General features: G+C 34.8%; 2 protein-coding genes across 8 annotated transcripts; one reads left to right on the forward strand and one right to left on the reverse strand.

Annotated features, from left to right (window-relative positions):
* The first annotated feature begins 8,976 nt into the window (after positions 1–8,976).
* Positions 8,977–14,970, forward strand: LOC110104378 (F-box/LRR-repeat protein At3g48880). 7 transcript variants are annotated; one of them, XM_020833458.2, is made up of 5 exons: positions 9,146–9,207; positions 9,282–9,358; positions 12,812–13,185; positions 14,179–14,744; positions 14,829–14,970. In XM_020833458.2, exons 3-5 carry the CDS (start codon positions 12,830–12,832, stop codon positions 14,831–14,833), a joined length of 927 nt encoding a protein of 308 aa, XP_020689117.1. In that variant the 5' UTR covers positions 9,146–9,207; positions 9,282–9,358; positions 12,812–12,829; the 3' UTR covers positions 14,834–14,970. The 7 variants fall into 7 exon arrangements, with proteins under 7 accessions (XP_020689115.1, XP_020689116.1, XP_028555008.1 ...); XM_020833456.2 differs by having other exon boundaries at positions 8,977–9,170; positions 14,179–14,970; XM_020833457.2 differs by having other exon boundaries at positions 8,977–9,170; positions 9,287–9,358; positions 14,179–14,970.
* A 4,354-nt stretch (positions 14,971–19,324) lies between these two features.
* Positions 19,325–26,089, reverse strand: LOC110104380 (membrane steroid-binding protein 1-like). The gene is made up of 2 exons (XM_020833459.2): positions 25,716–26,089; positions 19,325–20,022 (listed from the first exon to the last, which is right to left on the reverse strand). The coding sequence occupies exons 1-2, from the start codon at positions 26,021–26,023 to the stop codon at positions 19,551–19,553; spliced, it is 780 nt and encodes a 259-aa protein (XP_020689118.1). The 5' UTR covers positions 26,024–26,089; the 3' UTR covers positions 19,325–19,550.
* Positions 26,090–26,477: the final 388 nt, after the last annotated feature.

Below are 26,477 nucleotides of genomic sequence, written 5' to 3' on the forward strand. Positions count from 1 at the left end.
TTCAAAATTATAAATAATATTAAAGAATTATTATTATTATTATTATTATCATCATCATTTTATATATTTTTATATGTAATTTAGATACTAAGCTAATACATAAATAAATATAAAAATTTTAATTATTAGATAGTTAAATACATAAAAATTTTATAATATGTATGTAAATCTTCTTTAATATACACAACTTGAATCTAGGCTCTCTGGGATTGCTACAGCATTTATAAAGTTGGTTGTGAATAGGGGCAGAATCATCCTCTTTTTTTAGGGTGGGCAAAATAGTATTGTTATATGAATACTTTATGTATGAAATAGAAAATTAGATTTTTTTTTTTTTTTTTAGAATTTAGGCAAATAAGTTTATTGAATGCGGGAATTATTGTTAAAATGCTTATTTTTTAAAGAAAAAAAGAATTTTAAGGTGGGCAATTGCTTATCCTGAGCTTTTCCCAATTCAACCCTTGGTTGTGAGGAAGTAACTCTGGTACACTGGTTGCGTAAAACAACTTTTTCATCAAAGAAATTTTTTAAAAATGATGAGAAAATAATAAAAAAAAACTGCATCAAAATGAAATTTTGGTTACTATTTGAAAAGCAAAGCAGCTAGAAAGCTATTCCAAATAGTCCGAACATAAAAAATAGCTTTCTCCAACAATTAAATCTTTGCGACTTGAATTATTTCAAAATTGTTAAATTCGTGTGTAAATTTGATGTTGGTAATCTACATATATAAAGTTCAGAATCTTCTATTTACATATTTAACTTCTAATCTTCTATTTACATAATATAACACTTTAAAGTCGTACAAATATTGACAAAATCGTGCATGCCAACAAAGAAAAGATCAAAAGTTGCTATGATTTCCCGTTAGTTAGGGCATTGAAGGACGAAGAAGAGATGGGGATTTCAAGGCAAGATCTCACTAGGGAATGAAAACCACTAGATGAATAAAGAAGAGGTGAAAAAATGATGATGAGATCTTGCTAGCAAATGGGTGATAAGACCAGCGCCATGTGAAAGACTAGGAGTTAAATAACAAAGTTATAAAGAAGAAAGGGAGGGTGTTGAATTAGGTTTGAACTTGAGATATAAAAGAGATAAGAAGTTCACAATAATGTCCGTATTTTGACTTGTATAGGCTATCACATTCATGACGAAGCTCGCTTGGTAAAGACATTGATGAGACAACATCATGTGAAGGAGAAGAGGATTTCATGCCCAATATTGGCTGGAAGGCGTTGACAAGAGCTCGCTAGGGGTAGGTTCGAGCACTGGTTCAAATCAAGTTTGAATTAGGTTCGAACTTGAGTTTCAATTAGGTTCAAATTGATTCAAACTAATTTAAACTAGTTTTGGAAGGCTCTAACTTTATAAATATTCCATGAATTCTAGATATTATCACTCATTGAGAGTAATTTTATCAAAAATAAACTTCCTAGGATATTTCTCTAACAAAAAATATATCATAGATATTTGGTTAATTGCATATATTATTAGGCATATAAAGCCAAATTGCCTTCATTCTAGGGGCAAATGAGTGCATATGTTACCACAATTTAATTTTAAATCGAATTTTTATAAACATAATGAGTTTTTCATGAGGATTGTTTAGTTCCAACTTTTTAGAATTCAAATTAATTTTAAATCTAATATAAAAAAAAATCAATGCATTCAAAATGTTTTTTTAATATTTAGTTAGTTGTGAAATGATGTTATGATACTATTTTATGTTTGGATTAATATAAAATTTTTTCTCTCTCTCTCTAGGCTGATGGGCTTGTTGGGGATGGAGTTAGAGATGGTTAGCGAACTTACTAATGAGGGCTTATTCGGGCATTAGGCGGCTAGGTCTTGAGAAATCAAGACAACCAGACTTGCAAAGTGACGACACACAGAAGTAAGGTGAATTTGCGCAAGTGTAGGCAAACACATATAAGATATGAGCCTTGTGATAAGCCAACTGTTCTCTTCTTCCTCCAATCTGTATAGGCTTCTTATTTCTTGAAGACCTCTTTTAAACAAATTCGGGTTGGACCCGTATAATAATTAGGTTCTATAAGTAAACCCAATTAAAATTTGAAATTAATTTGTCTAGTGAGAAAAGCTTTTTTTTTTGTGAATGTTGTTTGCTTGGCCTGTGTTGCTTGAAAAATATGAAGATTTTAAATTTATTATGATATTATAATTTTAAGAAAAATGATAATGAATTTCTTATAATTTTTCATACTTTAGTGGAACAACTTATAAAAATAGTAAAACAATTGTAACTACATGTCCAAATTATCTCTAAAAGTTAGGCAAGAAACATAATTAAAAAATATATAAAAATTGTTTGAAATGTCAAACAAACTTCAGATTTTACGAATTTATAATTAAAAAATAAATAAATACTAGAAGGCTATTCCAAAAGTTTCTATGTCTAGAAGAACATAGTTTCTTTGAGAACAAAAAAGTCCAAAACCAAAAAAATGCACATCATTGTCCCCATCACCTTTTCTCCTGGTTGCTCTTTTTAAGACATTGTGAAGACTAAAACATAAATTAATGTGGTAGAACTCCTCCTATCATAGTGAGAGTCAAAGCTCTCAACCACGATAAATTATTCTGTGCGGACCACCAGACGGTTCGGAGACCAATCAGAACATGTCATGTCATCCGGTACAAAGTGGTACCAGGCACCGATACTGAGCAAAAAAATGACGTGGTGCATTATGGTTGGTCTCCGAACACATTCCGATATCCGTACATAATAATTTTTCTTCAACCACAAGGCCGTAGAGTCTTTCCACTTGTTATGCAAACAACACCTCCGGATAATTTATGATTAGGCTTTATAGTTTACATGCATAATACAATGAGGGGGGATGATTCTACTGAATAATTATTAGGTCCGGACACCTGACGTAGCTCTACATCCGGACGCCAATAACTTGTTGTTGCGTGCTCTTACTCTTTACCGTGCGGCCCAACGACCCGGACCCGATATTGCTATGTATTGCTAATTTGTGCAAACCGGTGTATTGCTCGGTATTGGTCGGCATTAACGAGAAATATCAATCTGTCAAGACCAAGACCTAGCAATACCGAGCAATATCTAGCAATACCCCGGTTTTGCTAGGTATTGCTCGGTATTGCTATGTATTGCTCGGTATTGCTAGGTATTGGTCTTGACAAAGTGGTATTTCTCGTTATTGCCAAGCAATACCGAATAATACCTAGCAATACCGAGCAATACCTAGCAATACCCGAACATAGCAATACCGGGTTCCGGTCTGGGTCGTGTTGTCAGGCCGCACATTAAAGAGTAAGATGACATGGCGACATGTTATTGACGTCCAAATGTAGAGCTACGTCAGATGTCCGGACCTAATAATTATTCGATTCTACCTTGATAGATAAAAAAAATACATCACACAACAAAATGTTGGCCATAAGATGAGGGTGTCAATAAGAAGGCAATCTAGTGGCATCCATGGTGGAAGCTGTAAGTCGAAGAGGGAATGAAAGGCTAGTTACTGTTGATTAGATAATGTTAAAGAAAGACATCGAGAGAGTAGTTGTCATCATGGGAACTATTGATAGAATAACGAGCAGGTCCTAATAAGGAAAATAATACACAAACAAAGTAGCTACTGACATGATAATGATTGATCTAGGCGGTTGAATGGAGGGATTCGATATGAAATTAGGGGGCGTCAAAACGGGTCAATGGGTCAGGTTTGAGTCCAATCAGAATTGATCCGGATCTAAACGGGTTGACCATAAGCCGACCCGGTTATGCAAACAGGTCAGGATTTCTAACCCGGACCCGACTCGTTGGATTACCGGGTTAACCTGACCCAACCAGCGTAAAACTTGAAATACGAGGTTCTCGAACGTGCCTAAAGCGAGTTTGGCGTATTGTGCCAAGGCTACCGCTAGTTCGAGCGCTTCGACGGGGCGAGGGAGGGTACTCGAGTTCAATTGCTTCCCATTGCGCCTGTGCGGTTTGAGCAGGAGTGTGTGACAGCTGGAACTGCTGTCAACCGGTCTGTCGGCGACCCAATCACTCGGCTTCTGCGAGTCAGGCGGGAGCAGCGGGACACCAGACCGTCAGACCAACAGTGCGGGGATAGCAGGGCGACTGCATGCGAACGCACATACGCGTCACGTGAGGTTCAAGATTGAAGAAAAGTGAAGCGGTGAGTCAGGTTTATCGAGTCTATTTTGGGTCAATTTCAAGTTACCGGATTGACCCGAACCCATCTTTAAACCATTTCTTTAACAGGTTGAAAAATAAAACCCGAACACAACCAGTTTGTTAAACGGGTCGAACAAATGGGTCGACCCGAACCGGATTATCAGATCGTGTCAATAATTGACACCCATACAGGAAATGACCTTAGGTCAAGCTATTAATATCGATCAAACTAGCAAGTATAGCTCGGACTGTCAAGTACGTCAACTCAACATGACAATTCTATGTCATGTATATAATTGAAATTATGTATGAATAATTATACATCATATATACCTCTTACTCTATTTGGTTGAGATTTTGTATTTTGTTCGATCATTGCCGCTCTTTAGCAGCAAATATTTTAAGTATGACGCACAATAAAAAAAAATATATAAATACTAGTCCAATATTCACATTTACTTTATTTTATTCCATTTTATGGAGGAAAAATGCATGTCAACCTCTTTTTATTTAAAAAAAAAAAAGAGTAATAATTCTTTGCATAAGAAGGTAAGAGAATATTATGAAAAGGATCAATAAAAAAACTAAAAATTTGAAAACTACAACTACAAAATATTTCAACCACCCATAATAAGATAGAGCCTATTTAAGAGAAATAGTCTTTGATGTTCACATTAAGAGCCACCTGTAGTTCTAGAGCATTCTTATTCTTCAGGAGTCCTCTACCATTGTCTTTATTATCCAAATAACAACAAGTGACTAATATCATATCAAATAAATTTATTTTCTTTTAGATTTTTAACTTTTTTTATTGATAGGGAGCAATTTTTGCATTTTTTTTGTCTTGTAGATTGGAAAGGAATTTCCAAGTAATTAAGGCTCGTTAGGGATGACTTTCAAATTGCTTTTTAAAACAATTTTTTAGTATAAAATTAAAATTTTTTGTACTAAAAAGCTGTTTCAAGAAACAGTAAAAAGCCATTCCTAACGAAGCCTAAGTGATAACACTTCTTAGAGCAAAAATTGAGGATATCAGCAAAAAGAATGGCATCAACAAATTGAAGCATGAGCTTTAAAAATATGAATCTCAGACTTGTGAGAATATAAAATGCAAATTATTTATAGTAAGTAGGCTAAATAGTCGTAATGCATTACAAAGAGATTTTGCTCACATGAGAGTGATGTGTAAACCTAATTTCAAGATTTTCCATAGCTAAAAATCCTAATCGCAATTTTTATCTTTTGGGATAGATAAAACTCAAGATTAAGGCTATAATTACAAATGTTTTATAAATATTTATGTTGCAGTGATTTCTAAATGTAGAGTGAAGAGCATCTATGCTCTTTGGTTCAAAGGTGATTAATGAGGGATGATGACAAGCCCTATTAAGTTGTTATAGTTTTGTCCTCTCAAATAGTCATGAATCATAATCTGTTTTCTCATCAGAGATGGTCGAACAAACTCTAAACAAAAGATGAGTTGCTCGAACTCGCCATCAATCATATTAATGCCGAGTATAACATAGAGATTGGTGCTTCAATTGTGGCCAATAAGGAGAAGAGAACAATTTTGACAATTTTCCAAGGACTAAAGAACTCGCATTAGGAGTTAGGGAGGCTGGGAGAAGATATTATCATGATCATAAGAGATCAACCCATCAGAGTACTCATCCCTTTGATAGGTGGGTGTACTGTAATAACTACTTCTACAGTGATTGGATCACCCGATTATCCAAATTAAACATGATAAGATTTAAAATATCATTTGGAATTATTGATATTTTCTAAGGTGTTTACAATCATGTTTATATTTATTAGGGTCAATAAGAGACATGTGAATTGAAATTAGAATGAAAATTGGCAAGTTGAGATTTTTCCTTGGGGGGAAACGCAATGGGAAAAGTGAAGTTTTGTTAATTCAGAATTTTAGACAAATATATAAATCCATTATCAAGACTTAATAAAAATTACAAATCATTTCATTTATCCTCATTTTGTCGCGGCGAGGAAGAAGAGAAGGAAAGGAAAAAAGAGAAGAGCATAATGAGAGAGAAGAGGAGTTCAAAGGGTTTACGTACGGGCTGATTCTGTCCATCAAATCAGTTACACAAATTACTTATTTCAAGATAGACTATCGTTACCTTACCTTTGTCTTCGATAATTTTGATTTATATAGGATTTCTAAAATTTAATTTGGTTAGAAATGATAAAAGATGTGATATTTTGATTTTTCATAAATTTTTATCATGTAACTTTTATGTTGTGGACCTGCTCATTCAACATCTCTTAATATGATCATATTGGATTTTCACTAAACATTTTATAAATTGATGCATGTTCCCCAAATTCAAGTAAGATAACATACTAATGAAATAATGACTGCTTATTACATCTAATTTAGAGAATAATAAATGATATACATATTTGATAATGCTTTATTTAGCATGACATGTATAGTTGGTATGACTCATTTTAATACAACATGGACAATTGTTGTAACAAACTGATAATTATTAAAATATATTTTAAATGAAAATATGCATTTCCATCTGAACTAAACTCATTCAGCATTGTGCTTTAGAGTACAATGACACCGTAAAAATTTTCGTTACGGCACTTAATGTTCTATTGTACAATAATTCTTGATTTAGCATGCAGCGCAATGGCACTGACTTCCTTGGGCATCGTGGCGCCACACACTGAAACGAAAATTTAAATATATTAAATTGCAATTTTGTTCACACCCTCACTTGTCGTCGTGACACTACAGGAAAATAATGTGCTATCGGCGGTCAAAATCCGTCGGAAATTGATATTTCCAGCGGATTTCCAAAGAATTTTTCTCCCGATGGTAAAAAGCACATCTGAAAAGTCCTTCTGGTGCATAATAATTTGTCGGAAATATTTCTGGTGGAATTAATCCGACGACAAAATTTCCGAAGGATTATTTTTAGCCAAAAAAATAAGCTTACTATTAATATAAACATTGTGAATGAATACGAACATGTGATTGAGTGATATCATTAAATCAAAATGTATCTGATTGACTATGAGAAGTTGATGTTTAGCTTAGACAATGAATTATACTATTATAACATAATGGCCTTTGGTTTAAAAAATGGCAGTGCTACATATCAAAGAATAATGTATTACAATAAATAAAATCTTATTGACAGCATCCAAATCATACAATATATTCAAAAAATAATAATCATACAATAAAAATAATTTTTTTGCTCGACAATAGAATTAAGAATATATTAGAATAAATAATTGTTTATTGTTGATATATCATCAAAAATTATCGTTGGATTTCTGGCCGGCCATGAACTAACGTTGTATTTCCGCCCGGCACCGACAAAAGTTGGATTTGCCCAGCCACCGACTAACGTCGGATTTCTGCCATGCCACCAACTCAAGCCGGATTTATGCGCAGCCACCGACTGATGTCGGACTTCCACTCTGCCGTCGACTGACGCCAAACTTCCACCCGGCTTCCCATCATTCTTGGACTTCCACTCGACAATGACCCTTCTGACATCCGTAGTCAGATAATGGTCATTTTGACCTCCGTCACCTATCGATTATGGTCTTTCCGACCTCTATCGCTTGTCATACAACGATCATTCAGACCTCCGTCGCCCGCTGATTACAGTCCTTCCGACCGCCGTCGCCCAAATATAGTCTTTTGACCTCCGCCGTCCGCCGACTATGATCATGTCAACCAAACTAACATATCAATATTGATTCTTCCAATTTCTACCGTGTAATGTCATTCTATATGATCTATATTTGTTACGTCAAACCAAAGCCATCCCTCCAATGAAGAACCTCATTTGTAATCAAGTGCAAATACTAGTGGATGCATTCAAACTATGCTAGGCCCAATGATTTTTTCCCTTTTTATGGTTTTCCATATAAAAATCTTGGTTTCTCTTATAAATATCGCACCATCTCTTTTATCTGATTTTGTGTTGGATCTTCGTACAAAGCTGAGACATTAAACTTTATATTTCTCTACCGCTGCGAATATCCCAAGAGACAACAATTGTAAATTTGTAATATTATTTAAGCAATTAAAAATATCTAGGGCTTAGATAAATAAAAATCGTTTAATTTTTACGAAAAAATTTTGGATCAAAATATTATGACGAATTTTATTGGTTTCTTTGCATTTGGATTTACAATATGGCTATGGAATATTTATTAATGTATAATTAATTTCAATATAAATTCAATAATAATGAGGTCATATATCAGAATATTTGAGTGCAAATTTTTTTTATTTTTTATTTTTCATTTTTAATAATTGTTGGCCTGAGTTGTTTCTGTTGAACTTTTATTTGGTCCGGTGAACGGACGTAGAGCTACGTTCGGGCCGGCACTGAGATCGCGTCACGTAGCAAGCACAAAACTGCGGACCCGACCCGACGAATAGTGGGTATGTCGCACGTGCGTTTTTTAAATCCATGACAACCCGGTATTGTTAAGTATTTGTCGATTTTGTTCGGCAATAACGAGAAATACCATTATGTGAAGACAAATACCGAGCAATACCGAATTTTTCTAGAAAAACTCGGTATTGCAATACCTTCACAGAGCAGTATTTCTCGTTATTGCCAAGCAATATCTAGCAATACCGAGTAATACCTAGCAATATGCGAACATAGCATTCCCGGGTTCCGGTCCGGGTCAAATCTTCGGGCCGCACCGCAAAAAGTAAGAGTACGTGACGCGATCTCACTGGATTGACCGGACCTAATAAGTTCTCGTTTCTGTTAGCCCAAACTAACCAAGCGAGGCAAAGAGAAACACGCCGCTTGGTTAGGAGTTGGTTAACAGGGGAGCTGTCGGTTCGACCTCGGGATCCGGATATTCCGATACAGAGCGGAGCGTGAGACGAAGCTGGAGAGCGATTGGCGGCCAGATCGGACGGCTGCGCCGCCACTGAGGTGTTCGCCGGAAGTTGTTTTCGCCGGAGGCACCTCCGGTGTGTATCGTGGGTTAAAGAACATCTTATTTTGGAGGCATAATACTTCTCTTCCACTTTCTTATTTTTCCCATTCCCCTTTCTTGTTCTCACATTCTCCTCCATTTACAGCAAAGGACTTTATTAAAGAACGTGGGGATCTTGTTCCATTCCGATCTTTTGTCTCTTCGTATCGAGTTTTGAGCTAGGTAAACTCAGGCCCATTTTTTTTGAATTTTTGTTTATCAAACATGTAAATTTTGCGAGGAACCTTAGATAAAAGTTAGAATTGGTTAAAATTTTGGAAGAAGCTCATTACTGAGCTTTGAATTCGATAGTTCTAGTTTGTGATTAGCCTCTGGGTGGGAAAACCCAGGATTCCTAAGTTGAGGATTTCGTCAGAAATGATTGGCAGTGCTACCTAGCCCTGAGTAATGTACGTTTTGATGAATCCATGCATGCTAATAACTTGCCCATCTTTCTGAATTTCTTATATAATTTGATTAATTTTGAAATCGTCTGCCGTCTTATTATTGATATGTTTGTTGTTTATTCATATTTTTCCTTAAGGTTTCTGCCGTCTTGTTGTGTTCCCTTTAACAAATTTCATTAAGCAAAGGCAATATTTGAAAGCTTGGGATAATCCATCTTGAACTTTATATCTCAGCATTTATAGAAACGATGAATATATTTTTAAAATTTCTTCTTTTTAGCAGAATAGTTGGATTAGCTTACACGTCTGTTCGATCATCTTTTATTCTTTTGAAAATGTCTCTTCCATCTAGTTTCTTATGCAATTCATGGGGCCTTCCTCATCATCTCCCATCCACTGGCCATTCTAACAATTCTATAATTGTTTCCATCTAATTCTCTCACTTTCTTGCTTTTTGCTTTTGTTTTTTAGTATGTCCTATGTTATCTTTTATTTTACCTGTTGATTTTGTTCCCATTTTGGATTTTCCATTTTCAGTTCCAATTCATAAGATTTTGTTTTGTTCAATTGTCTTAGCAATGCAAAGTGATTAAATCAACTTTGCTTTTTCTTTCCTTTGATTTTGGAAATTTATTTGCTTAACATCTCAATTCCGGAGTGATGAAATGATTTTTTCACCTTTCAATGCTTTTTACGCTTTTATTTTCTTTGCTAACCAAGTTTTGTTTCCAAAGAATATTGTTTACCGAGTTCATTTTTCCCCATACATTTCTCACATGTTCATATCACATTTCTCATATCATACAAAAAATATTTGTAGATTACATTTTCATTTCTATTTCTCCCCTATATTTCACATATTAATTTATTTAAAATGACATTTAGTCAGGTTAGCAGGATAGCTTGGTTAGCTTTTTACCGTTTTTATCTTACCCGTTCATTTGATGTCATTTGCTTTTTTACCACTTTTTTTCCTGGAGTGATAATTAAAATGTATACTTGATAGCATGAGGTTTAACTAGTACATGCATGAGCATAGAGGGAATCCGAGTCGGAACTGGTGCACGAGAAACGCCTGGTGTTTTGTGGATGCTTGTTGTCTCTTCCTATGCCAAGGCTTTCTTGATATTTGTTATTTGTTAATTCCATTTTTATTTATTTTATGAATTTTGTTGAAACTTAAGTAATGCTTATTAGTGCATAATCTACCTTCATTAGTATTAACATAGTGTTCCTTTTGGTTGCCTGAACATTATGGTTAACATTTTCCTTGTGCGTATTAACTTCTTCATATTGATTATTTTTGCTTTTTTAACCATGTAAATCTCTTGATTATTTAGCTCTTATTTTTTACATGCATTATTATAATGTTTGCCCTTTAATATATGGAATTGTTGTAGAATGTTTGGACTTTGACATTAGACGTAAATTTGAAGTGTTATATTTTATGCTTCATGGTGATCTTTGGCTGTTTAATGTGTAGATTTTTAGTATGCTGGTAAGCTAGTTCGGTAAGCCTTGTTTTAGCAAATAAACAGAGATGTTTTAGCGGCCTTTATTAAGTTGCTAATGGTTGTAAACCTTCTTATGAAACCCAAGGGTTTCTCTTGAAATCTGCAAAATTATCCAAATAGGGCATATGTAAGAGAATGCTAATGCTTCTAATTTGTTTATGTGGATATCTTTCTTTAGGTGGGGTTAGGGATGCTATTTATTATTATTATTATTATTATTGGGGTTAGGGATGCTATTCTTTGTTGCAGCTGATGACCCCAAATGGTTGGGATAACATTAATGATGGCTATGATGGAAACTTCTTGACTATGGTTCACATACTTAGGCTTCGTTTGTGGCAGCTTTTTTTGTTGCTTTCTAAAACGACTTTTTAGCATAAAATTTTTTTAAATTATAAAATTTTATACTAGAAAGACATTTTAGGAAGCAGTACAAAAGTTGTCCCAAACAAAGCCTTAATTTGATGCTTCACCAATCATTCTTATTGTTCATATTGAGCATCACGCATCCTTTCCTCTTCCAGTAATTGTGAGTATGCTTGTTGGCTAGGTCATTTATTTTAGGGGAGATTTATCTGAGTCGGAACTGGTCATTTATTTTAGATTAATTTCTTTCCTTTGATCCTGTGGCTGACCACTATTTAATTTTGTGTTCTTTGACTAATTTGTATTATTTTTATGCCTATTATATTTAAGTTTTAAATTTGATATAATAACTATTTCTGATACTAAATGCATCTTACTCTTTTTCCTCACATGCATACTACGAGGCACAACTACTATCCGCCCATTCCAATGGCCCTCTACCCACTGCCTTCTTTGAATCTGTTTTTTGCTGAAAATATCTCTTCATTGCTTCCTTACATCTTGTTATTACTATATGTCTAGCAATAACCGAATATATTTTTTTAATAATCGGATGCCGTCAAACAATAATGAAATTAAAAGTGAATTCAACAGATATCTGGTAATAACAAGATCTGGTTTTTTTAGTAGCCATTTGCTACCATAAAGTGAACAGATCCAAAGATTCAAAAAGAAATTTCTACTCTGAAAAGAGCTAATATTTTCAATTTGTAAAAGACAAGATGAAAAATAAATGAAGGTAAGCTCTAGAACCTTAAAACAATTCTCCCTTTATTTTATTTAAATTAATAAAGTGAAGTTTGGCTGTGATTAGACATCTTACACCCCTCCATATCTCTCTTTACCCCTCCCTCTTCTGCTATCATTCCCTTCTCCCTCTCAAACACCCTCTTTTTTTTTAATCCCTCTATTTTTCACCAACGCATGTGAGGTGTTTCTTCGTTGCTTGTGTCTGGGCAAACACCTGAGCTGCTGATGCTATTATTGTTTGGTTCATACTAGATCCCCACTAATTCTTATTTGAATTTGTGGATGTTGCTATGACTAGATGTCCTATCATGAAACAGTTTAAGTAGATGAGCTAAATTGATCTGTCGATTTTGTGCCTGAGAATTTCAATGTTTCTGTGGCCATTTCCAGTTGCAAGCTTTGTTTTTTTTCCGGTTATGGTTTCAGTTGGCTTGGTTGGGTGAAGGTGTTGGGGGAATCCTTACCTTTGGTGAATCATTCATTATGGTTTCATCCCTCGCTAAAATGAACCAAACCTACTGTTGCCCTTCTCTTTTTGCTCGGGACATTTGTTGCCATAATGAATTAAACTTATGAGATGACCATTTGTTTTCTCTCAGAATCCTTATTTGACAAGGATGGCCGAAATTAAATCTTCATCGAGGAGATGGGAAGACATGGAAACTGATGTCCTAGTCAAGATATTCAAGGAGTTAAACATGATTGAACTGGCTCCAGTTGCTCAAGTCTGCCATGCATGGCGCTCTGCTTGTTCGGATCCTCTACTTTGGAACACCCTTGATCTAGGTCTGCTGAAATCCAACTTCATACAGACAAGAGCTTCACCGTACATTTGGGTGGATGACAGATCTGATAGGAAGTTGATGAAAGCCTTGAGGATTGCAATGTCTCTTAGTAGAGGAGCTGTGACGTGCTTAATATTCCATTTCAATCTATACATGCGGGATGAACATCTCAGTTACGTTGCGGAAAGGTACTTGTAAGATTAATTAACCAGCATTCTTTAAATGTTCAATCCTGTGCAAATTTCATGAATTTTCCTTAGATTTTTTTTCCTGCTTCAATTGTTTTCTGAGATTTGTTGGTAGCAGATTCAATGAATTGTTGCAACTGCATAATAGTAGCTGCTTTATGCTAAAATGCATTACCATGGTGGTTGTTTGATCTGAATCATTCAATGGCAATCATGATTGTGACTTCATCGATTGAACATGATATTCTTGAAATACCTATTTCTTGTCCAAAGTTTTACTAAAAACCTGTTTCAAATGACTTTTTTAAGTTCTGAGGAAAGGTTTTGTAAATTTGTAACCTTTTTTTCAAGAGAAAAGTGTGCTCTATTAGCCACCGTCACTACTTCGTGAAATTTTTCTGGATGGAAAAAATTATGCAATTCTTAGAAAAACTAAATAATTTATGGAATTAATCTAGGAGATGGAAATACATATAACCCTTCAGTGTTGTGATGCTTATTCAATGTATTACAGTAGCCCTGGTTGCAGTTCACTGTTACGAATTTACTGAAAAATTTTAGCGGAATGTTAGGGCCTGTTTGAGGAATTTTTATTTTGTGCGGAGTCCGGACGTCATCCAGAGGCCAACAAAAATGCGTCACGTCACCCCAAAAGTATACCGACGCTCGGTACCAAGAGGGTACCGGATGGTTCTCTCGTCTGGTGGCTGTGCATAATAATCTTTCCTGTTTGAGACAGTTTTTTATAATTTTGTTGTCCAAACATATGTTACAGTTCTATTTGATTATACTTTTTTATTGCTTTTTATAAGTTTATGTGATTTACAATCAAATTCGCTGCCCGTGTGAGTAGTAAGAAAGATGTTTCCCTACTTTTTCATAAAAAATCTACAGAATTTTTACTAATAGTTACAACTGTCCCAACCAAACCTCTTAATATTATGACCAACTGTATACCTCATTGGTGATCAACTTTGTATGCTCATGAAACAGTTGCCCTCATCTGAGGAGACTTGTTATGCCTGCGTGGAATCGCATCACAAAAAATGGAATATGCCATGCTGTTCGAATATGGGAAGAACTGGAATCTCTAACAATGCCCAGCATTGCACATCCATCATACATAATGGAGGAAATAAGCAGGAGCTGCAAAAACTTTTCACAGTTGAAGGTCATGGGCACTTTTGATGTCAACTTCGCTTTTGCCATTGCCACCAACCTTCCGAATCTCCGAGTCTTAAGCGTCCGCTGCTCCATATTAACCAAGGAAGCACTTTTGTTCATCTTGGACTGCATGGATCATCTTGAGGTCCTGAACATGTCTCACTGCTTGTTACTGGAGAATCTTACTCCAACTGGAAAGAAGAAGGTTTTTAAAGAGTTAGATGGAAATATACGAGACAAGACTGCCAGATTGCGTGAGTTTTTTCACTGCCAAAGTAGCTCTTGTATTGCTTGTGACAGAATAAGCAGAGATGAAGGCCTCATGAGATGGTACAAGTACGAGGACTGGTTTTGGCGAGAGGATGAAATTTCTTCTCTTGCTTTAGGAAATTATGGTAAGTTGTTTGATGAGAGTTGTCTTGATCTAGGCTTTCGCAATTAGCTTTATGTTATATATTATTAACATGTGGTTGTTGCAGAATAATGAGCAAGCCAAGTACCGGGAGAAAAGGCTTGAGTTTATATAATCATGTGTTGTAATGTTAAAACTTGGTAGTTAGTCGCCAAGGAGGTATGCATTTTACCTTACAATTATATCATACTTTTTTCCTTGTTTGGTCACCCTTTGACCTTATTAATTATATTGTGCGGACGTCGAATGTCGTCTGGAGACCAATCAGAATGCGCCACATCACCCCTTATTCGGTACCGCAGTTTGGTATTGCTGACGTGGGGCATTCTGATTGGTCTCCGGACGACTTCTGCGTATGATCTCCGCAAAGAATAATTTCTCCTTTGACCTTAGACAAACAATCTTCTCCTATAATCAGGTCACTGAACATTTCAGCAGTGACATGATATCCCACCTCTCTCTCTCTCTCTCTATATATATATATAATATTTATCTTAGAATATTTTAATCAATTTTTTTATCTGAACGAGTTTGAAACTATTAGATTTACTTTGAAATTAATTTGACTAAAATTTAGTTTGGATCTACGAATCGAAATAAGGTTTCATTTCGGAGGACTTTCTTATTGCATCTTGAAGCAGTTTTCTAGTATAAAAATTTTAATTTTTAAATTAAAAAGCAGTTTTAAGAAGCAATAAAAAAGTTGTCCCAAACGAAAACTTAGTCCCAATTTAGGGACGGCTGTCTTAATGCTTTTTAAAATAGTTTTCTAATACAAAAAATTAAGTTTTTATGCTAAAAAAATTGTTTTAAGAAGCATCAAGAAAGTCGTCTCAAACGAAGCCTAAATGCCTAAATGGCTCTAAGGCTTCATTTGGAACGACTTTCTTACCGTTTTCTAAAGCAATTATTTTGTACAAAATTTTTTTTAGACTAGGAATCTTTGTAAAAAAATTGTCTCAAATAAAGCTTAAATGTCTTATCTTACTCAAATTTGATTCGAATATCTTGATATATGAAAGCATTCATTTGTAATTTTTTGTTGGCTTCTATATTATTACCAAATTCATTTTCTTCGATGTTAACATCTTTTTCCTACTAAAAGCTGACATTTTTAACATTTTCGATTTGCATAGTTTTATTTAGTGCTTGCTTTGCTGACTATCTCTATGGTTTTGTTGTAAATACACAAATGGTTGCTTTCAAGAGTTTGAACAATTTAGTATTACAGTTTTCTGAATTGACAGGAAACTGTAATTATTCTCAGTAACTTAATACTGTAGGACAAGTACTTTTTTTTATAAATTATTATTTATTATGTAAAATACTAAAATGCTAACATGTGGACGGGAATAGACTCGTTCAGCGTTGAAATACATGAATTTTTATTTGGTCTGGAGTCCTCACGTAGCTCTACATTCGGACGCTAGTAAAATGATGCCACGTGCCCTTACTCTTTACAGCGCGGCCCGACGACTCAACCCAGACCGTGCCCGAGATTATTATGTATTGGCTGATTTGTGCAGACGGAGGTATTGCTAGATATTTCTCTATAATAACGAGAAATATCATTATGTGAAGACTAATAACTAGCAATACCAAGCAATACCCCGGTTTTACTAGGTATTGCTAGGTATTGCTCGGTATTGTTAGGTATTGGTCTTGATAGAACGGTATTTTTCGTTATTGTCAAGCAATACCTAACAATACCTAGCAATACCAAGCAATACGCGAACATAGCAATATCGGGTTCCGGTCCGAGTCGGATTGTCGGGCCGCGTGGTAAAAGGATGTGGCGACATGTTATTGGCCTCCGGATGTAGAGTTATGTCCGTTGTCCAGACCTAATAATTGTTCGAAATGCAGACAGGCCAGTTTGATTATTTTGTCAAAAAGGTAATATTTTTAATTATAATAATTTACTTTATTTTTGTATATAAGTATAAATATTAAATAATTCTAGCAAATCTTATATGTTTTTTGTTTTTTTTTGGCATGCATGTTCAAGTTTCGGTATAGCCCTGGTATTACTCAACTATTTTTATTATTAATTATTTTATGTATAGATTTTATAAAAATACTGTGTAGTAATATCAGAATTTTATAATAAATGTTAAAAATATGATTTTATAAAGCTCAAGCTTGAGGCTCAGAGTTTGAAATATTCATTATGATTTTTGACATGTTTTGTGTAAGGATGGGAGTTATATTTGTGATGATATTCAAAGATTGCAAATTCAAGAGGTGCTAAAGCTTCTATTGATGTAAATTGCATTAGGATTTTCTAAAAGTAAAATTTTCATTAGATTATTAAGTATAACTTAAAAAAAAAACATTATGATTTATTTTTAAATAATGAGAAAATAAGATGTGGAAAGATTGTGGTATTATCTTCAAGGTTATAGAAAGATATATATTTTCTAGAGAGAGAGAGAGAGAGAGAGAGAGAGAGGGTCTGTATGAGACGGTTGCATTTTCTTTATAAATGTGGTTATAAAAATGTCTTGACTAAAGTAAGTTTTTTTAAAGTGTTGAAGGGAAGCACTTTTATAGTATAAAATTTTATCAAAAGCAACAAAAAATTAAGAGCCCATGTTGAAACTAGGGACGTTGAAGACAAACTTGATCTGAAAAATAAAACAGTAAGAAAGTTGTCTCAAATGAAGCCTTACTTACATGTATAATGTCAATAATCAGTTAAAAGTTTTTGACTTATGCACATCCACCCAATTTAAGACATATACATGACATTTGATTTTTATATGTTTAACAATAGCCATAATTGGTTAAATATGTTATTGTTTGTTTTCTTAGAAAATATATCTTTGTTTTTTTTGTTTTGTTTTGGATTAAAATATCCTATTTTTAATTGCAAACAACTTATTTGAAGCTTGTCTCGAATGAAATTGATTAGTATTTGAACAAATTTAACATAAACAACAACAACCACATTAAGTCTTTAACTCAATTCGTGAGATCTGTTACATGAATACATTTTTTTCTATTTTGTTCTATTAAAAATCAAATTCTAATTTAAATCTAATTAAAACAAATCATTTCTAATATAATTTAAAATCATTCGAACATAATGGTTGAAGGTTCCAATATCGAACTATATTTGAATAATTATCAATATAACTCAAATATTGTTTACCTTGTGATGGATATCACACAATCCAATCCATTGGCTATAACATAGCATAGTATAAGATTGATGCAACAAAGTGCAAACACTACATCTATAATATAGTAAATTATAGAGACAAAGAAGATGTTGGAAGAAGAACATTTGATTGGCTCATTTGTCACAGTTCGCGTGATGAATTTAACAACTAGCCATGACCTCCTCTTTATTCCTATGACTCTCCTAAAAAAGTCTTCAAGGACATACTAAGTGAACTGAATTTAGGGTGAAAATAAACCAAATAGTTTTCCTATTTATAATATTCAATTTGATTCCCTATGGAGTTCACTTAACTAAAAGAAGATAATGTGACAAAAGAGAGGACATTGCGATCTGCAACACACGGGCAAGTGGATAAAATGCGAGCGATAATAAATTTTAAATGCTGCCATGGGAACATTTAGGATACATTGCATTCACTTGAACAGTTGTTATATTTGACCCTTACACATTTCCAATAGCTATGTTCATGTGAATGACTCTAAATAACGAACTTGTTGCAGATATAGTTGCATGAGCACCCTAAGTGATGTACATGATGGTTATTAAAAATATGGCTTGTACATGCCGCGTGAGTTAATCATATGCGAATATTTTTTCACGTTAGACAGTTTAGTGTTGTTCGTCAAATCACCAAAAGAAAATCTTATACATCTGTGTCTCCTAAATGAAAAGTGCAAACATACTGATGACATGCAAATGCACTATACAAACATGTTAAATGCTCAAATACAAAATTTGATAATATTACATGAGATTATAAGCAAGTTGAATTAAAATCTCCTTTTAAAATAAAATCCAAAATACCCCCTTGTGCTCCAACAAGTACATTTAACTCTTAATTTTGTGGCTCGAGAATGTTGTGCTGGTTAAAAATGAATTAAACTAAATTTGAAAAATGTGTGATTGCTTCTTTTATTTAAAATTCACGTCTCATTTTAAATCCAAAATTCTTCCTATGTACTCTTATAAATATGCTAAATGCTCAAATTCAAAATATGAGAATACTCTGCAGGGTCAAAAGCAAGTCGAATTAAAATCTCCTTCTCAATTAATATCCAAAATACCCACATTTGCTCGGACTAATACATCAAACTGTTAAGTTTTTTATCCGAGAATGTTGCACCAGTTACAATGGAGTAAACTAAATTTGAAAAATATGTGATTGCTCCTTTTTTTTAATTTTAATAATTGGCATTTATCTTTTTAATTCATTTTTAAGTAAAGGTGTTTATTTTTTTTTTTTTTGTTTAAAATAAGCCTACAAGGAAACTCCTTTGTTAATCAAGCTCCAAAATTGGCGAAAAAACCTCAAAAAAGAGAGAAAAGAAAGAAAAGAAAAGAAATGAAAAGGGAAAATAAAATTTCAAAAAATAAAATAAAATAAAATAAAAAACTTACCTTGAAAGTAGCTTATTAAAAATACATCATCAAATGTGTATCTATGATGTATATGATCATATTACTGAAACAAAAGTCAACGAAACCTCATAACGTCCAAAAGCTTCTATAACACATACCGATTAAAATATATTCAGCAAACGACACAAATCTCACTGCATCAAGAAATTCATACCAATATCCTTCAGCTCAAGCAGACTTTACTTATTCCTTCTTCTCCTCAACGTCCCCATCATCCTCTTTAAGCTTCTCTATCTTTGCCTCTGCAACAGCTTCAGCTTCATCCACATCTTCTTTCGGCTTTTCGAGCTTCGGTTCTGCAATTATTTCGAACCCACCATCACGATCGACCGCTTCGATATCATGCTTAGCTGAACCGGTCGGGTTGTTTGATTCGGCGGTGTGTGAAACTTCAACTGATTCATCGGTTATTTCGGAGGCATTGGCAGTCTCAGAAGAACCATCAGTGACTGGAACAGTTTTCTTGACTGTTCCGACCTTCACATATTTACTCATGAACTTGTATTCCCAGTCCTGTAAGGCCTCAAGCTCGAAGGGACCTAAGCCTGAGATGTCTCCGGTGAGATCCTTCTGCTCGAAGGACATTTTGGCCAACGCTCTGCTCGCATCTTTGCCGGCGAATAAAGCGTATGGACCTCCGGGTCCATAGAACATCCTGCAAAACCCATTATGTAGAAACACAGACAGGATGGGTGTAAGAATGATCAACTGGAGTTCATATATAGTACTTCTCAATGCAAAATATGATGGAAATGAGCATATAGGTGAAAAGGTCGGAGTAGCTCCAGTAGAAGATAAGATTAGAGAGAGTCGTATTGGATGGTTTGGTCACATAAAACGGGCGGCCTTCCGATGACCCGGTTAGGAAAGTAGATGTATTAGATTTGACTTATGTTAAAAATGGTAGAGGCAGACCTAAAAAGACATGGTTAGAAAATATTAATAATGATCTTTCTCTATTAGATTGAAACGAGAATTTGACTTTTAATAGGACACAATGGAGAAAAAAGATTCATGTAACGGATATACGTAATGGGATAAAGGCTTGATGTTGTTGTATTATTTTAGAATCAATTATGCTCATACAATAATATTATGATTAAATTTAAATGTTTGGTAGGATTTGTTAAGATCAGATTTACTTTCAATTTAGTTCAAATAATTAGCAATATAGGGGCTGAGTCTTGTATATTGAGGATTGAACATTAATGGAAAAAAGGCCAATTTAATGGTGCCTTCTCAAAATGAAATTTATAGATATAATTTATGTCTATGTACATTTCTTCTAATTTTTTAATTATATTTATTTTATTAGGATCAATTATCCACTTAGAATAATATTATGATTGAATTAAAATGTTTTGTAGGATTTGATAAGATTATATTAACTTTCAAATAATTAGCACTATAGGGGGCAGGGGACATTAGTTACATTTGAGGATTGAACATTGATGGATGAAAGGGCAATTTATCCGTGTCTTCTATGGATACAAGTTATAGATCCATGTATATGAGGAATTCTTCTTCCTCGCCTTTCCACTTAGTATCCATGAAATTATTTTCTCTATCTATGTTAGTTATTAACTCCTATAACAGTTGAGAAACATCATTGGAAAAACTTGAAAAAGCCTTTCAGTTAAGAAACATCATTGGAACAAGTATTCTAGTAATATAAGAACGAGTTTTATTCATTCAAATAAGTACCCGATGGGGATGAGTATCGATTGACAAACCAAAAGAAAAATCACCAATTCCAAAACCTGATATCTTATAGAACCATCTTAAATCAAAAGTGCAAGCCCGTCTCTATGAGAATTATGATAGAAGCAGAGCAGTGAAAAAGCATTCCATCAGACAATTAGGGTTTAGGGTAAAAGTAATAAGAATCGCAATGACAAGCTAAGTTGTAGAATTAACATCCTACTGCTTCATAAACATCAGAGAAAGTAAGTAATTAGGATTGCAAAACATTTAAGCTCAGAAGCTCGGCCTAGGAAAGCCTTGCTATAGTAAAAATAATACAACAGTTCATCCATCAGTTCGGAATCTAATGCAAGCAAAAGAGGCCTTTTGGTGTTCCCCATGCCGATTTTAATTCCCAAAAGATGCCTTTCCGATTTCCCCTTTATGAGCCATTTAATGCTTCGGTTTTCCCCCACTTTTGGGGCTGTTTTGATGCTTTGGTTTCTTCCCCAGGCGGCTGCCCCTTCGGTTCTTGCTTGTTGCGGTTCTATTGGCTGATTTTGAGGTGCATTAAATACATGTATTAAATGTCTTTTTTTACTTTTTCTTCCCTTATATAAGGGTTGTTTTGTGGCTGTTTTAGGAGAGTTTTTGTGAGTGAGAAAATATTTGGAATGTAAACCTGCGGGTTTTCTGTAGCTTGCGAGCTAACTTCTTTCCCCTTCCCTCTTTAAAATTCGTCTCGGGCTTCTTACCTCTTTCTTCTTTCCGTAAGTGACCACCCCGTTTGTATCTTTCTTCTCAAAATGACGAATGAAAGCTCCTTTAGGTGTTGTTTTATGTTTTGTGTTTGTTTTTATGTTCTAAACATGTAAGCGTCATCTTTAGCCAATGAAGGTTGTATTTTGTTATTTTTCTAGGAAGATTTTTTAGTATGCTTGCAAAATTTTAGGATCTTCCTAATTTTTGCTTGCATCAGAATCCAAGTCATAACATTAGAAATTTCCTGAAACAAGACAACAAAGTAAAAACCCTTACAAAAGGGGAACTCCATAACCAATAAAACCATATGACACGGTCAGCAGGAGTACATGCCTGCATTCAATGCCATTGAGTTAAAATTAATTTCATGTTACATAATTTCTTAAGAAAACTTTGGACATTATCAGATCAACAATAACAAAAGCAACCACCTGTAACATTAATGCAAGATTTTTTCTTTCTTTCTTTTTTATAGAAGAGATTCTGCATTTTCAGAGAGTGCAGAACAACTACAAATGCGCTTGCGCTCAAGTTCTAAGGTTTTATACAAGGGTTCATCATCAACAATAAACATTTTATCATAATTATCTGCGAAACAATTTTGCAAGATGGATGGAAGGATGCGTTGGAGTCCAATAACAATTCCATCGAACTATCAGCATTGAGGATAAGTGCATATTGAACATCTTCTATAGCAACATTCACTAATTTTTCTTTCTACTTGCGCCCATGTGCCGGTTTACATGTGCAAAAACCTTTCACCGTGCGTCACGGCTTTCCTCAATGATAGCATACACCAAAGAGAACATAGGATTTGATTTTACAATAGAGATAATAACAGAAATACCACTTTATCTAAGCAACCACCTATTGCGAAGAAAGAAGAACTTGTGACTCTCTAAAATCCTCTATTGCAAATATACAACTGAGAGTTTATCCATGTTATGGTTGAAAGCCTCTTCTCTTACTAAAACCAAAAACAAAAGCTCCCCTTTATTAAAGAAGTTGAAGGCCTCCCCAACAAGCAACTAAAAAAAATCTCTCGGTTAATAGCCCCTCTACTTCTAAGGTTACATTAATGGTGATATCAAGGTAGGTTAACAATATGAAATCAATCACAAGTTCCCACAATATTTTAAAAGATCTCTTAATATCAACAAAAATGTTCATAGCCCACAAAGAAGATATTTGCGAATCTTGATTCAGTATTCCAATAAATAGAAGTTCTAGTCTTATCTTATAGAGATTTGATGAGGAAATTTTGACTCTATAAAATTAACAATTTGGATGTCTACAAATTTCCCGTAAGGGTCAAATTATGTATTAGTTGTTGGTAGATGCTATTTCCAAAATGTTCAGCCTCATGGCATGCAAGCAAACAATTGTGCGCAAGGATGTGACATAGTTAGTATCATGCAATGTGTGGGTTCACTTTGGGCTCCAAAAATCTCCATCTCCAATCATAACTCTCACTTCCTAAGCAACATTTGGAAGTCAATTTTGGACCTTTAATTCGCAAATGGACAGCCAAATTAAGGTCATGCATTGCATAGTGATGCATCTTTTGAGAGTCTTCAACTCCCACCATCAAAAGCATGGGACAAAATCCTCTCATATATACAAACTATTTCCAAGTATGACATACATGCCTCTACAAGCCCTGTTTCATTCAAAGTATTCTTATCCACCTTTCTTCAAAGCTTTTTGGACTTGGAGTTTGTCGCTGATTTAATGTCAATAATTGCTCAAGGATGTATTAGCCCAACAAGCGCACAACGATTTCTTGAGGAAATTTGATGGGCTCATGACGAGTTGGGAAAGCAACTGAATGCATCAATACAAAGTTGAAAAGTTGGCATGATCATCATCAAGTTGGAGGAAAACTTGTTTGGCTTCACATCAGCAAGGCGTGCCTCAAATAACAGGGGTGAAAATTCAAACCAATTTGGTATGATCCATTCCACATTATTGAAAATATAAGTAACAATAAATATCATTTGGGCCTTCCCTCTTACATAGAGATCTATTATATGATGAGAGTGAGAACATCAAGCCATTAGAAGATTCTTTGCTTGATGATGAATCGGAAGTCTTGTCCGAACAACTCCCTTACATAGAGATATATTAATGGGAGTCCTTTCATATACTTGTAATCCCTTCTTACTTGTAAAAACTATTCCCCTCCAAATATAAAAAGAGGGATAGTCATAAATCTTGTGTATGGTTTAGAGTTTGTAATTCACTTTTTAATGAATAAAAACTAGATGATTTGAAGCCCCAAAAACTTCTTTCTCCTGTAGTCAGCATGATTACAACAAATTCCTTTACAATTGATCCTCCATATGCTCTGATTTCTCTGTTGACTGCAAGTATCAAGCCATCTCTCGTGAATGCATGCAAACATCCATGAAGGAGTTTTCCCACTCCTTTCTCCAACTCTTCTACCATCTTCCCATGTATATCTCTTTCTTGGCGGCTTCTTATTCCATATAGAAATTACCCAAAAAGAAAAGAAGGACAAGATAATGTACAAGTGAGAAATAATTTCAAGAGGTTTGTTCAGCTAATACTTAAGTGGAATCCTATCAATTAAGGTCTAGACCCCAAGAGAAGATGAAGGCCTCTCTTGCACAAAGAACAAAATTTTCCACAAGACCCAAATTTGCTTGGTGGTTTCATCAAAGGATCTTTCTTAATGAACCACAGGTAGTTTCAAATCAGATACCTTCATATAATCAGCTATGTAAAAAATCATTTTATCACCAAGAAACTATCACAATCCTTTTCAATCTTCCTTGCACAAGAGCCAAATTCTCTCCAAGACCCAATTCTTGGTGGTTTCATCGAAGGAATTTTATCAACAAACCTCAAGTATTATTGAATCAGTTACCTTCACATGATCTACTACATAAAAATTTATTTCATCCCTTAACAAATACCACAATCCATTTCAATCTCTTTTACGCAGAAAAAAAAATTCTCTCCAAGGCACCATTTGGTTGGTGGTTTCATGGAGAATCTTAATCAACAAACCTCAAGTAGACCAAATCAGTTACCATCATATGATCTGCAGCATAAAAAACCATTTCATCGCTAAACAAATAGCACAATCCTTTACGCCGTCATTGGTTTGATATGAATGAGTTAACACTTGATAGCTCTAAGCATTAAGAGTCATATAAATCTAATTTGACAAAAAGAAAACTCCTCAGAAAGCAAGAGCTAATAAAAGAAAACTAGTATGCCCAGCAGAATTAGGAACTACAATCATTGCTAAATGGTGATAGCAAGCTCCCCCTGCACAGCAAGAATTCCATCCAGCAAATCAAATAAACTTATAGTGAATAAGAAAACTCAAAAGAAAATTGAATCACGGTACATTAATTTACGTTGAGTCGTGAACCCAATCATTTACACGCAGAATCATATCCAGCACGTTATCAAGAAACTGATACTAGGAAAGCATTTCCTGGGACTAAAGATAACATGCAGAATACACCAGATTAACGAAATTAAAACTTCATAACCTAAGGATGAATCAGACAGAAGCGAAATTAGAGGGATTTCTTCAGAATTCACAAGAACAAAATACATATGACAAAAATCTAAAGGAACGCAGATGAATATACCCTCCTTCAGCTAAAAATACTGTTGGATTCGAAAATTTTGGGAAATCCTACGAAAGTGGCAAGAAAAGCAACACACTATAAATATTTCACAAGGAAAAGATGGTTAATAAAATTAATTGGTAATTTTCACAAAGCTCCAGAACCGATAAAGCAAATATCCTCAATCCAACTCATAAGGCCAACAAGAAGCGTATATTCCCAACATAAAGACCAAAAGCATGATCGGTCCACCGAATTCAACCTCAAACAAAAAAAGAGGCTGAAGAATACAAACCTGCTCTGTGTCACGTCGTAGATCTGGCCTTTGATCGCCATGAGAAGGGGTTTTTTGGGATCGGAACCGTCGTAAGCGATAAGTTCCTCCTCAGTGATCTCGCCGAGCTGAACCGGCGGTGGAAGCGGTTCCACCGGCTCAGCCTCCACCTCCCGCTTTCTCGCCACCGGCGCCGGCTCGAAGTAGGCGGACACCACGTAATAGAACGCAACGGCGACCGCCACGAACGTGAAGAAGGTCGCCGCAGAAAGCCCCGTGTAAGACTTGATCGCGTGCTCGAGCGTCGCCCATAGCTCCTTCACTTCCATCTCGTTCCTCCTCTCTAATCTCTCCCGTCTCAAGTCAAAGCGGCGGAAGGGGAAGTAGGGCTATAAGAAAAGATTTCTTGAGGGCCGGATGATAGAATGCAAATCAGGAAAGGTTATGGTTGTCATTCGTATTGTGGGCAAATTATTGCTTCCGGTGGTCCTCAATTCGTCTGGACATCGATTCCAGATGCGTCACATGATATTATTAGATATTTTGTATTGTTATTATTGTTCACGTATTTAAAACCTAAAACTACTATTAGAAAACTTATGTAGTATTATTGGAAATAACGATAATATACCGACTTTTTGTACAATATCGAATACCTAGCATACCGAGCAATAGGGTGTACATCGGGTCCGTGATTCGGGTGTCGGGTCAACCCGGAAACTGACCACAGACTAATTGGGTAACAAAACCCGACCCGTTTTTAAAACGGGTCAGGTTTCCCTG

The sequence above is a fragment of the Dendrobium catenatum genome, unplaced genomic scaffold (genome assembly GCF_001605985.2).
Source record: "Dendrobium catenatum unplaced genomic scaffold, ASM160598v2 fragScaff_scaffold_1220, whole genome shotgun sequence".
NCBI lineage: Eukaryota > Viridiplantae > Streptophyta > Magnoliopsida > Asparagales > Orchidaceae > Dendrobium > Dendrobium catenatum.

Excerpts from the sequence above, each read along its gene's own strand:
- LOC110104378 (XM_028699175.1), top strand. The coding sequence starts at position 12,830 with ATGGCCGAAATTAAATCTTCATCGAGGAGATGGGAAGACATGGAAACT. Across the intron at positions 13,186-14,178 it reads CTCAGTTACGTTGCGGAAAG|TTGCCCTCATCTGAGGAGAC; the intron begins GTACTTGTAAGA and ends CTCATGAAACAG.
- LOC110104380 (XM_020833459.2), bottom strand. The coding sequence starts at position 26,023 with ATGGAAGTGAAGGAGCTATGGGCGACGCTCGAGCACGCGATCAAGTCT. Across the intron at positions 20,023-25,715 it reads TACGACGTGACACAGAGCAG|GATGTTCTATGGACCCGGAG; the intron begins GTTTGTATTCTT and ends TGGGTTTTGCAG.